We start from the raw sequence: 16,880 nt of genomic DNA, 5'->3' as shown, positions 1-16,880 counted from the left end.
GTAAACTGAATCAAATATACTAGTATTCAATGTGAATACACTGTCATATTATGACTTAATACTTCTACATGTAAACAGAATAAAATATACCTGTATTCAATGTGAATACACTGAGATACTATGAGTTTTAACTTCTATATGTAAACAGGATCAAATATACTTGTATTCAATGTGAATAGACTGTGATACCATGAGTTTTAACCTCCATATGTAAACAGGATCCAATATACTTGTATTCAATGTGAATACACTGTTATATTATGAGTTTATACTTCTACATGTAAACAGAATCAAATATACTTGTATTCAATGTGAATACACTACTATATTATGAGTTTATTCTTCTACATATAAACAAAATCAAATATACTTGTATTCAATGTGAATACACTGTTATACCATGAGTTTATACTTCTATATGTAAGCAGGATCAAATATACTTGTATTCAATGTGAATACACTGTGATACCATGAGTTTTTTCTTCTATATGTAAACAGGATCAAATATACTTGTATTTAATGTGAATACACTGTTATACAGTCATGCGTCGAAGTTTCTTTAGTAGGAAAATGGGTCTATATCCTTCTATTTCTTTTTTATGGAGGGCATAGTTTGGTGCCTACCGTACCCCTTTATGCTATTCCTATTTCTCTTTCTTTTCAACCTGCGAAAAAGGTGCAACATTAAAAGTAGGAAAGTTAACTGAAACGTAGAGGAAGAGAAGATTTGAAAGAAAACGAGGGTATGGTAGGCAACATAGTATCCCTTCCGTCCAAACAAAATGAAAGGATATAAACCCATTTGCCTGCTAAAGAAACTTGCAAGCATGACTGTATTATGAGTTTATACTTCTACATGTAAACAGAATCAAATATACTTGTATTCAATGTGAAAACACTGTTATACCACGAGTTTATACTTCTACATGTAAACAGAATCAAATATACTTGTATTCAATGTGAATACACTGTTATATTATGATTTTATACTTCTACATGTAAACAGAATCAAATATACTTGTATTCAATGTGAATACACTGATATACCATGAGTTTATACTTCTACATGTAAACAGAATCAAATATACTTGTATTCAATGTGAATACACTGTTATACCATGAGTTTATACTTCTTCATGTAAAGAGATTCAAATATATTTGTATTCAATGTGAATGCACTGTTATACCATGAGTTTTTACTTCTATATGTAAACAGGATCAAATATACTTGTATTCAATGTGAATACACTGTTATATTTTGAGTTTATACTTCTACATGTAAACAGAATCAAATATACTTGTATTCAATGTGAATACACTGTTACACCATGAGTTTTTACTTCTATATGTAAACAGGATCAAATATACTTGTATTCAATGTGAATACACTGTTATATTATGAGTTTAAACTTCTACATGTAAACAGAATCAAATAAACTTGTATTCAATGTGAATACACTGCTATACCATGAGTTTATACTTCTTTATTAAACAAGATCAAATATACTTGTATTTAATGTAAATAAACTCTTATACCATGAGTTTATACTTCTACATGTAAACAGAATCAAATATACTTGTATTCAATGTGATTAAACTGTTATACCATGAGTTTTTACTTCTATATGTAAACAGGATCAAATATACTTGTATTCAATGTGAATACACTGTTATATTATGAGTTTATACTTCTACATGTAAACAGAATCAAATATACTTGTATTCAATGTGAATACACTGCTATACAATGAGTTTTTACTTCTATATGTAAATAAGATCAAATATACTTGTATTCAATGTGAATACACTGTTATATTATGACTTTATACTTCTACATGTAAACAGAATCAAATATACTTGTATTCAATGTGAATACACTAATATACCATGAGTTTTAACTACTATAAGTAAACAGGATCAAATATACTTGTATTCAATGTGAATACAATGTGAATCCATGAGTTTTAACTTCTATATGTAAACAGGATCAAATATACTTGTATTCAATGTGATTACACTGTTATATTATGAGTTTAAACTTCTACATGTAAACAGAATCAAATATACTTGTATTCAATATGAATTCACTGTTATACCATGAGTTTTTACTTCTATATGTAAACAGGATCAAATATACTTGTATTCAATGTGAAAACACTGTTATATTATGAGTTTATACTTCTTAATGTAAACAGAATCAAATATACTTGAATTCAATGTTAATATGTGAATTCAAGTATATTTGATCCTGTTTACATATTGAAGTAAAAACTCATGGTATAACAGTGTATTCACATTGAATACAAGTATATTACATGCAGTTTACATATAGAAGTAAAAACTCATGGTATAACAGTGTATTCACATTGAATACAAGTATATTTGATGCTGTTCACATATAGAAGTAAAAACTCATGGTATAACAGTGTATTCATATTGAATACAAGTATATTTGATGCTGTTTACATATAGTAGTATAGACTCATGGTATAACAGTGTATTCACATTGAATACAAGTTTATTCCATGCAGTTTACATATAGAAGTAAAAACTCATGGTATAACAGTGTTTTGACATTGAATACAAGTATATTCCATGCAGTTTACATATAGAAGTAAAAACTCATTGTATAACAGTGTATTCACATTGAATACAAGTATATTCCATGCAGTTTACATATAGAAGTAAAAACTCATGGTATAACAGTGTATTCACATTGAATACAAGTATATTCCATGCAGTTCACATATAGAAGTAAAAACTCATGGTGTAACAGTGTATTCACATTGAATACAAGAATATTCCATGTAGTTTACATAAAGAAGTAAAAACTCATGGTATAACAGTGTATTCACATTGAATACAAGTATATTTGATCCTGTTTACATATAGAAGTATAAACTCATAATATAACAGTGTATTCACATTGAATACAAGTATATTTGATCCTGTTTACATATAGAAGAAAAAACTCATGGTATAACAGAGTATTCACATTGAATACAATTATATTTTATCCTGTTTACATATGAAAGTGAAAACTCATGGTATAACAGTGTATTCACATTGAATACAAGTATATTTGATTCTTTTTTTATGTAGAAGTATAAACTCATCATATAACAGTGTATTCACATTGAATACAAATATATTTGATCCTGTTTACATATAGAAGTAAAAACACGTGGTATAACAGTGTATTCACATTGAATACAAGTATATTTGATTCTGTTTACATGTAGAAGTATAAACTCATAATATAACAGTGTATTCACATTGAATACAAGTATATTTGATACTGTTTACATATAGGAGTAAAAACTCATGGTATAACAGTGTATTCACATTGAATACAAGTATATTTGATTCTGTTTACATGTAGAAGTATAAACTCACAATATAACAGTGTATTCACATTGAATACAAGTATATTTGATCCTGTTATATATAGAAGTAAAAACTCATGGTATAACAGTGTATTCACATTGAATACAAGTTTATTTGATCCTGTTTACATATAAAAGTTAAAACTCATTGTATCACAGTGTATTCACATTAAATACAAGTATATTTTATTCTGTTTACATGTAGAAGTATAAACTCATTATACAACAGTGTACTCACATTAAATACAAGTATATTTGATCCTGTTTACATATAGAAGTAAAAACTAATGGTATAACAGTGTATTCACATTGAATACAAGTATATTTGATTCTGTTTACATGTAGAAGTATAAACTCATAATATAACAGTGTATTCACATTGAATACAAGTATATTTGATCCTGTTTACATATAGAATAAAAAACTCATGATATAACAGTGTATTCAAATTGAATACAAGTATAGTTGATCCTGTTTACATATAGAAGTAAAAACTCGTGGTATAACAGTGTATTCACATTGAATACAAGTATATTTGATTCTGTTTAAATGTAGAAGTATAAACTCATAATATAACAGTGTATTCCCATTGAATACAAGTATATTTGATCCTGTTTACATATGGAAGTAAAAACTCATGTTATAACAGTGTATTCACATTGAATACAAGTAAATTTGATTCTGTTTACATGTAGAAGTATTAACTCATAATATAACAGTGTATTCACATTGAATACAAGTATATTTGATCCTGTTTACTTATAGAAGTGAAAACTCATGGTATAACAGTGTATTCACATTGAATACAATTATATTAAATTCTGTTTACATGTAGAAGTATAAACTCATAATAAAAAAGTGTATTCACATTGAATACAAGTATTTTTGATCCTGTTTACATATAGGAGTAAAAACTCATGGTATAAAAGTGTATTCACATTAAATACAAGTATATTTGATTCTGTTTACATGTAGAAGTATGAACTCACAATATAACAGTGTATTTACATTGAATACAAGAATATTTGATTCTGTTTAAATGTACAAGTATAAACTCATAATATAACAGTGTATTCACAGTGAATACAAGTATATTTGATTCTGTTTAAATGTAAAAGTATAAACTCATAATATAACAGTGTATTCACATTGAATACAAGTATATTTGATCCTGTTATATATAGAAGTAAAAACTCATGAAATAACAGTGTATTCACATTGAATACAAGTTTATTTGATGCTGTTTACATATAAAAGTTAAAACTCATGGTATCACAGTGTATTCACATTAAATACAAGTATATTTGATTCTGTTTACATGTAGAAGTATAAACTCATAATATAACAGTGTATTCACATTGAATACAAGTATATTTGATGCGGTTTACATATAGAAGTAAAAACTCATGGTATAACAGTGTATTCACATTGAATACATGTATATTTGATTCTGTTTACATGTAGAAGTATAAACTCATAATATAACAGTGTATTCACATTGAATACAAGTATATTTGATCCTGTTTACATATAGAATAAAAAACTCATGATATAACAGTGTATTCAAATTGAATACAAGTATATTTGATTCTGTTTACATTTAGAAGTATAAACTCATAATAAAACAGTGTATTCACATTCAATACAAGTATATTTGATCCTGCTTACATATAGAAGTAAAAACTCATTGTATCACAGTGTATTCACATTGAATACAAGTAAGTTTGATCCTGTTTACATATAGAAGTTAAAACTCATGGTATCACAGTGTATTCATATTGAATTCAGGTATATTTGATTCTGTTTACATGTAGAAGTATAAACTCATAATATAACAGTGTATTCACATTGAATACAAGTATATTTGATTGTGTTTACATGTAGAAGTATAAACTAATAATATAACAGTGTATTCACATTGAATACAAGTATATTTGATCCTGTTTACATATAGAATAAAAAACTCATGATATAACAGTGTATTCAAATTGAATACAAGTATATTTGATTCTGTTTACATGTAGAAGTATAAACTCATAATAAAACAGTGTATTCACATTCAATACAAGTATATTTGATCCTGCTTACATATAGAAGTAAAAACTCATGGTATCACAGTGTATTCACATTGAATACAAGTATATTTGATCCTGTTTACATATAGAAGTTAAAACTCATGGTATCACAGTGTATTCACATTGAATACAGGTATATTTAATTCTGTTTACATGTAGAAGTATATACTCTTAATATAACAGTGCATTCACATTGAATACAAGTATAGTTGATCCTGTTTACATATAGAAGTAAAAACTCGTGGTATAACAGTGTATTCACATTGAATACAAGAATATTTGATTCTGTTTACATGTAGAAGTATAAACTCATAATATAACAGTGTATTCACATTGAATACAAGTATATTTGATCCTGTTATATATAGAAGTAAAAACTCATGTAATAACAGTGTATTCACATTGAATACAAGTTTATTTGATGCTGTTTACATATAAAAGTTAAAACTCATGGTATCACAGTGTATTCACATTGAATACCAGTATATTTGATTCTGTTTATATGTAGAAGTATAAACTCATAATATAACAGTGTATTCACATTGAATACAAGTATATTTGATCCTGTTTACATATAGAAATTAAATTTCATGGTATAACAGTGTATTCACATTGAATACAAGCATATTTGATTCTGTTTACATAAAGAAGTATAAACTCATAATATAACAGTGTATTCACATTGAATACAAGTATATTTGATTCTGTTTACATATAGAAGTATAAACTCATAGTATAACAGTGTATTCATATTAAATACAAGTATATTTGATTTTGGTTACATGTATAAGTATAAACTCATAATATAACAGTGTATTCACATTGAATACAAGTATATTTGATTCTGTTTTCATATAGAAGTATAAACTCATAATATAACAGTGTATTCACATTGAATACAAGGATTTTTGATCCTGTTTAATAATAGAAGTAAAAACTCATGGTATCACAGTGTATTCACATTGAATACAAGTAAATTTGATTCTCTTTACATATAGAAGTTAAAACTCATGGTATCACAGTGTATTCACATTGAATACAAGTATATTTGATTTTGTTTACATGTAGAAATATAAACTCATAGTATAACAGTGTATTCATATTAAATACAAGTATATTTGATTTTGTTTACATGTATAAGTATAAACTCATAATATAACAGTGTATTCACATTGAATACAAGTATATTTGATCCTGTTTACATATAGAAGTATAAACTCATAATATAACAGTGTATTCACATAGAATACAAGTATATTTGATCCTGTTTACATATAGAAGTAAAAACTCATGGTATAACACTGTATTCACATTGAATACAAGTATATTTGATTCTGTTTACATGTAGAAGTATAAACTCATAATATAACAGTGTATTCAAATTGAATACAAGTATATTTGATCCTGTTTACATATAGAAATTAAAACTCATGGTATAACAGTGTATTAACATTGAATACAAGTATATTTGATTCTGTTTACATAAAGAAGTATAAACTCATAATATAACAGTGTATTCACATTGAATACAAGTATATTTGATCCTGTTTACAAATAGAAATTAAAACTCATGGTATCACAGTGTATTCACATTGAATACAAGTATGTTTGATTCTGTTTACATGTAGAAGTATAAACTCATAATATAACAGTGTATTCACATTGAATACAAGTATATTTATTCTGTTTACATGTAGAAGTATAAACTCAAAATATAACAGTGTATTCACATTGAATACAAGTATATTTGATTCTGTTTACATGTAGAAGTATAAACTCATAATATAACAGTGTATTCACATTGAATACAAGTATATTTGATCCTGTTTCAATATAGAAGTTAAAACTCGTGGTATCAAAGTGTATTCACATTGAATACAAGTATATTTGATCCTCTTTACATATAGAAGTAAAAACTCATGGTATCACAGTGTATTCACATTGAATACAAGTATATTTGATTCTGTTTACATGTAGAAGTATAAACTCATAATATAACAGTGTATTCACATTGAATACAAGTATATTTGATCCTGTTTACATATAGAAATTAAAACTCATGGTATCACAGTGTATTCACATTGAATACAAGTATATTTGATCCTGTTTACATATGGAAGTTAAAACTCATGGTATCACAGTGTATTCACATTGAATACAAGTATATTTGATTTTGTTTACATGTAGAAGTATAAACTCATAATATAACAGTGTATTCACATTGAATACAAAGATTTTTGATCCTGTTTAAATATACAAGTAAAAACTTATGGTATCACAGTGTATTCACATTGAATACAAGTATATTTGATTCTCTTTACATATAGAAGTTAAAACTCATATTTTCACAGTGTATTCACATTGAATACAAGCATATTTGATTCTGTTTACATAAAGAAGTATAAACTCATAATATAACAGTGTATTCACATTGAATACAAGTATATTTGATCCTGTTTACATATAGAAGTAAAAACTCATGGTATAACACTGTATTCACATTGAATACAAGTATATTTGATTCTTTTTACATGTAGACGTATAAACTCATAATATAACAGTGTATTCACATTGAATACAAGTATATTTGATTTTGTTTACATGTAGAAATATAAACTCATAATATAACAGTGTATTCACATTGAATACAAGTATATTTGATCCTGTTTACATATAGAAGTAAAAACTCATAATATAACAGTGTATTCAAATTGAATACAAGTATATTTGATCCTGTTTACATATAGAAATTAAAACTCATGGTATAACAGTGTATTAACATTGAATACAAGTATATTTGATTCTGTTTACATAAAGAAGTATAAACTCATAATATAACAGTGTATTCACATTGAATACAAGTATATTTGATCCTGTTTACATATAGAAATTACAACTCATGGTATCAAAGTGTATTCACATTGAATACAAGTATGTTTGATTCTGTTTACATGTAGAAGTATAAACTCATGGTATCACAGTTTATTCACATTGAATACAAGTATATTTGATTCTGTTTACATGTAGAAGTATAAACTCATAACATTAACAGTGTATTCACATTGAATACAAGTATATTGGATCCTGTTTACATATAGAAATTAAAACTCATGGTATCACAGTGTATTCACATTGAATACAAGTATATTTGATCCTGTTTACATATGGAAGTTAAAACTCATGGTATCACAGTGTATTCACATTGAATACAAGTATATTTGATTTTGTTTACATGTAGAAGTATAAACTCATAATATAACAGTGTATTCATATTGAATACAAGTATATTTGATCCTGTTTACATATAGAAGTAAAAACTCATGGTATAACCATGGTCTAAGATTTGGGAGGTCCCCGAACTGTCGTCTGCTAGCTGTTTCGTCTGCTATTTTCGCGGACAAATTTTGGGGCACTCGCTAGGGGCGCTGACTGTCCGGATCAGTCATAACATTTCCCTCCAAAACGTTGTGAACAATGGGGAAAATAGTCGCTTTTGAGTTTTTCTACGCTGTTTTATTGATGATTAAAAATTACAAAACAAAAAAAGAAACTTGAATCAATTCCTCTTTGTATTTCAAACATTAATATACATTAATACAAATTAATTTACCATTTTAGACAGTTTGCGCAGCTTATGCTGCTCTTCTTTTAATTTCTGACTAATCTCATTTTTTAAACGTTTGGCTTCCATGTGATATCGGATTTCTATGTATTCGAATATTAAAAAAGGAACCATTTCCGTGCGATGATCTTCACAACAAATTTTTGGCAAAACCAGGCCGTCGCACGCAACATCACGGATGACCTGGTAGAAGGAATCTCTCATGTAGGCTTGTTCAGAGAGAAAATGATTTTGAACAATTTGTTCAACTTTCGCAAATGTAAAAAACATACCAAGAGAAGCAAAACGCAGGAAACTTTTGCTTTTCAGACTAGTTATATGGGAAGCGTAGAAATCGCTCGGTAGCTCGTTTTCTTCCGTGGAGAGTAAAGCTAGACACATATTGCAATTGATTTGCTCTGCTCGAGAGTGAAGGAGGTAGCCACACAAGTAATACGTAGCATTCGACTGGACAATATCAAGGTCCACGTTTGGTGCCTTCTTTTGGCACTCATTTGAATACATCAACCCTTTCAACAACTCATCCCTAAGGCTCTTCCGGATGTCTTTAGCTTGCTTGACATTTTCACGAAAGCTCTGTAGCATGCAATCCTTATAACTTGTTAGGACGTGCATCCTTTCGTTATCGTCACAATTTCCATCTACACGATGAAGCGCATTGCGGACCGGTACATAAATTGACAGCATCCGATAAATCCGTAGAAAAGAAGAGGCCGTAGGGGCTTCCTGGCCACCTCCGCACGACCGAACAATGCCAAAAAATCTCTAAAAGAAAAGATAATTTTAAAAATACAGCAATAAGGCTACGATTAAGACATAAAGGAGAATCCTACCTCGATACAATCCTGATTAAACTTCCCGGTAAGGACATAGTTGTAATTGCATCCCCGAGAAGAAACTCAGCCAACTGGATGGTGCTATTAACGGTGACACGCATTGCCTTCAAACTGGTATCCGAAAGAAAGGGCCTGAAATTTTCTTTAGAAGCCTTTGAATGGGCCTCAGTATCATTTAAAGCGTCGAGGAGGTCTGTCAAATTCTTCTTGTGTCTCTGCCAGTTGCCCGACCAGATTCGCTCTCCAAAATGTCTACCATTCATGGTATCAAATGAGTTGTTCAGCAATTGCACAAGCTCTTGGGTTGCTTCAGTGTGACGGAAAGCATCCATTGTAGCTGGATTCTTCGATCTGTAAAAATCAAATGCTTTGGCAACAGAATGGGAAAACACCTAAATATAAGAAAAGTTATATTAAAAGCACTTAGGATACAGTTATTTCTTTGCTACCTGTGACATGAGCTTTACGTTCATCTTTTGGAAAGCATTTGAATAAATATGCTCATGTCTTAGCTTGTAAGCTATACTCATTCCCCCTCTCTTTGCGTTGTCTGTTTCAAAGAGGAGAACGAAGTCTTTGTGCGAAACTTGCTTACCCTTGAACTTCAGATCATAAAATATATCAGCTTATTATGTTTGCATAAAGTGCGTCACTTGATTAAATACCTGTATTTTTTCGAGTGTAAAACTTGTTTTCCATGGAACAAGTTTATTGGCCGAGTTAGTCTTAGTACGTTTGGTCACCTTCTCAGTAGGACTATTCATGATTTTTTCCAGGCGTGGCTTCACAACTTTGCGGCGGGTGAATATGTGATTCCGCACGCATTTGTAGAGGTGCGGAACGTCTTGTAGGAACCATATCTTTCTTCTAGGTTCCTTTGCCGTAGGGTGCTGTATTGAGCACGAGATGTTTCCGTCTTTATCCGGCGACCCACTAATTCCACATACTGACCAAGCTGACTTATTTGGCTGCGCTCCGTCACACGTGACGGAATTCACTCTAGCTCCTACCGCTTCTAAGGCAACAATTGCTTTTACGAGTAAACGGTAGATCACGTGTCCTGGTGCTGCGCCCTTCGTGGCAAAAACAGCGATAGGCTGTACCCACGGTGAACGATATGGTCGGAAAATGAATAAAAGGCAATGGTCTGCTAGTTGCTCTTCGATCCCCACTACATCTTGATTTACATCACCAGTGCCATAATCGACAAACCCTTCAAATCCCATCTTCTGCGGGTCGTATTTGACAGATTTTGTTATGGACATCTCGTCCCATACCAAAGATCCTCTTCTGAAACCAAGATCCAGGGATGACAACGTCCGCTTTATTGATGAAAGGGCTTCTTCATTGAATCCGAATGACACTGGCATCGAGCTGAGCAACCTGCGGATAGTATCCAGGCAAGGCAAAGGAAGCAGGGTGTTTGAACAGAGGTGTTTGTAGGCTCTAGGGCTTTTGATCCGCAGAAGGAGGCACTCCATGATCCATTCTGCGTCATACCTCATACCATTTCCGTGTTTGCAGTTCGCCTTATCAATAATCATCCTCACGACAAGTCGTTCCTAAAAACGATCAAGAAAAATCAAAGTAGCCCAAAAAGGTGTATTGATTTTGATCAGATCATCAGATCAGATCATCATTGATATATGTAGAAATATCTACATATATCACGATATATGTAGAAATATCTACATATATCATGACCATATGTGGTCGTGAAAGGTATAAAGAAGATCATGCAAGGTATACGAGTAGGTCATGAAAAGGTACCCTCATACTGGCACTTTTCTTAAGTTATTAATAGTCACATCGAAACATGATTCCATAAAAAACACTTTCTTGAAAGTAAGATCTGACTCTTACGATTTTTGAGCTTGAACACTGAAACCATTTTAACAGCTTCCTACTCGAATACCTTTGAATTAAGTCCATTAAGGATCGCTTTAAGCGTGCTATCGTTTTGTTGCACATCACTTGCTTTCTGCGCGAATTCCTGACGGAGCTTCAGCATCTCTAACGCCTGAGAATCAATTATTGCTTGCTTCATCTTTAACTCGCTAGTCATTATCGATTTTTCCAGTTTAAACATGTGTTCTTGGGCCTCCATTGAAGCGATCTCCTTTTCCATTTTCTAAAGAGAAGAGAAAAGCCGAAGGTTAGACACAGTATGTGAGAAAGAAAGAACATACAAGAGTGACCGTAGTAACCATTTTTATTTACAAAAGAATTATCGTTACCTGGATCTTCTCACTTTTTCGGTCAATCTTTTCATAGCCAGCCTGTAGTCGTTCTTTAGTTTTTGCAGCTTATCTTCATCTGACATTGTCGATAATGATTTACTCATTAATCTGCCAAGTGCTCGCTTAATGGTATAACAGTCTGCACAGCATTCCTGGTCCGTCCCATTATACACTAATTTGCAGTCCACCGATCGCCAGACTTCTTCTTGTAAGAAAGCGCCTGCACAAAACTTGATCTTCCTAAACTTTTCTTCGGTCACTCCTGGGCAGATCTGCGCCTCATCAAAATCCCTGATGACTCTTTCGAATTGCTGAGCCAAGGTTTCGTTTTCATGAAGCGAGTCCAGAAGAGTGCTACCGAAAACTTTGCAGTTTAGGCAGAGGTAGACAGTCTTGTCCCGAAATTGTAACGACTTTGTTCTGGTTTTTACGTTTAACTGCATACAAATCAAAACCTGTGAAAATAAACGAAATGAAATTGACAATTTCTATTTTACGGTATTCAGAATACATACCGTTGGATCATCCTTGGGGTAATCCAGTACCACGCCGGTGGAATTTTACACATTTTTGGGTTAAAAAGGATCCAAGGATCGCAAGGCTGGTCCTCATTTGTAATAGGATCTGGTTTCCAGTTTTCAGCAACGTTCTCGGCGTCGTCTGGGGGTACATCTTGGTCAGGTTCTGACACTTTTCTCAACTTTTGGGCCACCCCTTGCCTCTCCGTAGGTTCCTTTCTCTTCATAGGTCTTGCTTTATTCAAGTGGGCTGGACAATCTAATCAAAACATAAGAGAAACCAAACGTAAAAATATTAGTATCAATGCTAAAATCATTAGGTAAAATTGATGCTATTCAGGCTCATTGCTTTTATAATAACTTATTGGCATCTGTATAGGATTCTTGACATGTGCATATGCAGTCTAAACAGAATTGTGGCATTGTGGAATTCTTTGCGAAGACGGAACCCTTGATAATGCCGCAAGCGTGAAAAGATTAGCCAACCAGGCATTAGCCTATGCCAAAGCAGGTAAATTTGGCAATAAAAAAATTAATGAATTAACTCGATTTTCTGATTTAAATGTTAATAAACTGAATCATTAGGTGCCCAAGTTGTGGCTCCTTCCGACATGATGGATGGTCGAGTGGGAGCTATAAAAAGAATTCTGAATGACAATGGCCTTGCCAGCAGAGTAGCTGTTCTTTCGTATGCCGTAAAATTTTCTTCTTGTTTCTACGGATCTTTTCGTGACGTGGCCAAATCAGCACCCGCTTTTGGCGATCGGAGAGCTTATCAGCTTCCGTCTAGCAGTACAGGATTGGCTATGCGGGCTGCTGAGCGCGATGTTTCTGAAGGAGCGGATTTTCTCATGGTTAAGCCAGGATTAGCTTACCTAGACTTGGTTCGTCAGGTCAAAGACAAATACCCCAACCACCCAATGTTCATTTATCAGGTAGAAGCCACAAAAATGTACAGGCATTTCTCGCGTTTCATTTCACTCTTGTGTCTTTCACAGGTTTCGGGAGAATACGCAATGCTTTACCATGGCGATAAAGCCGGTGCGTTCAACCTGGACACCATGCTTATGGAAATTTTATGCTGTATGTGACGAGCGGGAGCCGACGTCATTATCACATATTTTGCTCCTAGGATTTTGGAATTAATCTCCAAATAAGTTTGTAGATGGTAAAACAAAGCCAACATTACAGTTGATGATGATGAAATCATTACACATGAACATGTTAAATTCAAATGTATTTGATTATGAGCTTAATATTTTGGGATAAATGGGATATATTATTACTTTCACTTGGGTCGGCTTTCTTTCCTATTTGGCTTGAACCGGCTGAACGATTTAAGTACGTTTACTGTCTAGACTTTTATTCACGACACAGTTTTGCGACTTTATGATTAGGTTGAAGAGACTACACAGCAGTCTAAGCTGAATGGCTCTCTTTCTATAAAGTCGACTATATACCAATATAGATTTTCAATATAGATTAGACGGCCAACGTAGGTGTCCTTCTACATTTTTACATTGCTATATGCAGAATTGACCCATTTTCCCATATGGTTGTCAACATCACGGTCCAAAGAGACACCGTAGCTTCTAATGACGCTGATTTTGTGTTAATGCGGTTCATACGAAAGACGAATAACTGAGGTACATACAAATTCCATCCGAGAGGGATGAGGTTTGCAATCAGGTAAGAGTGGGTGTAAACGGAGATCAAATTCCAGTTGGCAAATGAACGGTAAGTCACCGCCAGTGTAAGTGGTTCATAAGACGAGTTCAGACAAAATCAACAATTTTTTATACATCATTTCATTCATTTAGCATTACATCAAAGTCATTATTATATTGCCGCAGCATGCGGACAATCATCCGGCTTGTTGGCGAGCGCCCACACCTGCGATCACCGTAGGTGTTGGGGGACTTTTGTATAAGAAAAGTGTCACTAGCAATAACACTTGGGGAGGCCTCCTTCCTTCTTTGCACACCTTATTCATTCACATAAAGATAGACAGGTAGGTGTATAGTAATTTCCCCATTTTGTACTCATCCTGAATCTTACAGCTTTCACACCTTTTGTATTCAGCCAACCCTCGTCATCCCCTCGTTTTCTTATAGGTTCACCATTCTCTTTCTCTCTCCTTCCCTTATCCTATATCCCAACCTCCAACCGCCAGTCGAGTCCTAATAGAATAAGCTAGAGGTTCATTCGACCCGCGAGCCAAAGCATCGAGAGAAGAATAGGGGACATCAGCATGTACATACGCCTTTAGATTTGGCCTCCCAAAGCCTTTGCCTTTGCCTGTCTCCCACACAATAAGGTCTTGCTTTATTCAAGTGGGCTGGACAATCTAATCAAAACATAAGAGAAAACAGAATGCCAAAACAGAATGCTACCACAAAAGCAAAATCTTACCTGGGAACAGTCGGGGCCATGCATCTGTCTTCAACGATCAATTTTTCAATGGATAAAAGATAGCTTGACCATCCTTGGAGATAAAATTTCTTCCTTTGATGATATCGTTTTCTTCAAAATGAAGAGAACAAACTTTGGATGAAGGTTGCAGCTTCTTGTCTTGTCTGGGGATGGCATGGTTCCAACGTTGAAGCAGGTTAGAATCCCTTGGAGCTGAAAAAAAAGCCACCTTTTCAGTCGTAGTGGACCCAGGGAATCCCGAGTTGCAATTAGGCACAAAACAACGATTAGGCATCTTCTGTAACCTAAAAAAAAAAGAGAAATATGAATGACATTCCACACACATGAGAGCAAAGTGGGAGTCCTATGCAACAATAAAACAAACTTTTAACAATTAACTTTCACACCATGATCGCACTTAAAAGCCACTATAACATGAAAACATTACATGATAACGTAACATAAATAAGAATTGTTACCTTTGAGTGGCTTAGTCCAAAAGAAGACTGTGACAAGCAACTACTTTTCTCGTTGTTAACAACGTTTTGGAGGGAAATGTTATGACTGATCCGGACAGTCAGCGCCCCTAGCGAGTGCCCCAAAATTTGTCCGCAGAAATAGCAGACGAACAGCAAAAACAGCCCTAGCAGACGACAGTTCGGGGACCTCACAAATCTTAGACCATGGTATAACACTGTATTCACATTGAATACAAGTATATTTGATTCTTTTTACATGTAGACGTATAAACTCATAATATAACAGTGTATTCACATTGAAAACAAGTATATTTGATTCTGTTTACATGTAGAAGTATAAATTCATAATATAACAGTGTATTCACATTGAATACAAGTATATTTGATTCTGTTTACATATAGAAGTATAAACTCATAATATAACAGTGTATTCACATTGAATACAAGTATATTTGATCCTGTTTACATATAGAAATTAAAACTCATGGTATAACAGTGTATTCACATTGAATACAAGCATATTTGTTTCCGTTTACATAAAGAAGTATAAACTCATAATATAACAGTGTATTCACATTGAATACAAGTATATTTGATTCTGTTTTCATATAGAAGTATAAACTCATAATATAACAGTGTATTCACATTGAATACATGGATTTTTGATCCTGTTTAATAATAGAAGTAAAAACTCATGGTATCACAGTGTATTCACATTGAATACAAGTATATTTGATTCTCTTTACATATAGAAGTTAAAACTCATGGTATCACAGTGTATTCACATTGAATACAAGTATATTTGATTTTGTTTACATGTAGAAATATAAACTCATAATATAACAGTGTATTCACATTGAATACAAGTATATTTGATCCTGTTCACATATAGAAGTTAAAACTCATGGTATCACAGTGTATTCACATTGAATACAAGTATATTAGATCCTCTTTACACATAGAAGTTAAAACTCATGGTATCACAGTGTATTCACATTGAATACTAGTATATTTGATTTTGTTTACATGTAGAAGTATAAACTCATAATATAACAGTGTATTCACATTGAATACAAGTATATTTGATTCTGTTTACATGTAGAAGTATAAACTCATAATATAACAGTGTATTCACATTGAATACAAGTATATTTGATTCTGTTTACATGTAGAAGTATAAAGTCATAATATAACAGTGTATTCATATTTAATACAAGTATATTTGATTCTGTTTACATATAGAAGTATGAACTCATAATATAACAGTGTATTCTTATTGAATACAAGTATATTTTATTCTCTTTACATATAG

At 32.1% G+C, this 16,880-nt stretch overlaps 3 protein-coding genes and 1 long non-coding RNA gene across 4 annotated transcripts; 1 reads left to right on the top strand and 3 right to left on the bottom strand.

Moving 5' to 3' along the window:
- Positions 1-9,062: 9,062 nt before the first annotated feature.
- Positions 9,063-11,984, bottom strand: LOC123475669. Its single transcript, XM_045178669.1, has 6 exons — positions 11,835-11,984; positions 10,585-11,481; positions 10,369-10,521; positions 9,925-10,311; positions 9,356-9,848; positions 9,063-9,292 (listed from the first exon to the last, which is right to left on the bottom strand). The coding sequence occupies exons 1-6, from the start codon at positions 11,982-11,984 to the stop codon at positions 9,063-9,065; spliced, it is 2,310 nt and encodes a 769-aa protein (XP_045034604.1).
- Positions 11,504-12,603, bottom strand: LOC123475756. Its single transcript, XM_045178787.1, has 2 exons — positions 12,157-12,603; positions 11,504-12,050 (listed from the first exon to the last, which is right to left on the bottom strand). The coding sequence occupies exons 1-2, from the start codon at positions 12,600-12,602 to the stop codon at positions 11,984-11,986; spliced, it is 513 nt and encodes a 170-aa protein (XP_045034722.1). The 5' UTR covers position 12,603; the 3' UTR covers positions 11,504-11,983.
- A 378-nt stretch (positions 12,604-12,981) lies between these two features.
- LOC123475668 (delta-aminolevulinic acid dehydratase-like) lies at positions 12,982-13,883 on the top strand. The gene is made up of 4 exons (XM_045178668.1): positions 12,982-12,997; positions 13,090-13,188; positions 13,263-13,612; positions 13,676-13,883. The coding sequence occupies exons 1-4, from the start codon at positions 12,982-12,984 to the stop codon at positions 13,766-13,768; spliced, it is 558 nt and encodes a 185-aa protein (XP_045034603.1). The 3' UTR covers positions 13,769-13,883.
- Positions 13,884-14,451: 568 nt separating this feature from the next.
- LOC123475755 lies at positions 14,452-15,716 on the bottom strand. Its single transcript, XR_006651057.1, has 3 exons — positions 15,569-15,716; positions 15,090-15,394; positions 14,452-15,024 (listed from the first exon to the last, which is right to left on the bottom strand). It is a non-coding gene; the product is annotated as an uncharacterized LOC123475755 (long non-coding RNA).
- Positions 15,717-16,880: the final 1,164 nt, after the last annotated feature.

Source organism: Daphnia magna, linkage group LG9 (genome assembly GCF_020631705.1).
Source record: "Daphnia magna isolate NIES linkage group LG9, ASM2063170v1.1, whole genome shotgun sequence".
NCBI classification, from domain to species: Eukaryota; Metazoa; Arthropoda; class Branchiopoda; order Diplostraca; family Daphniidae; genus Daphnia; species Daphnia magna.
The sequence above is the reverse complement of the archived record's forward strand: the minus strand, read 5'-3'. Positions and strand labels throughout refer to the sequence as shown.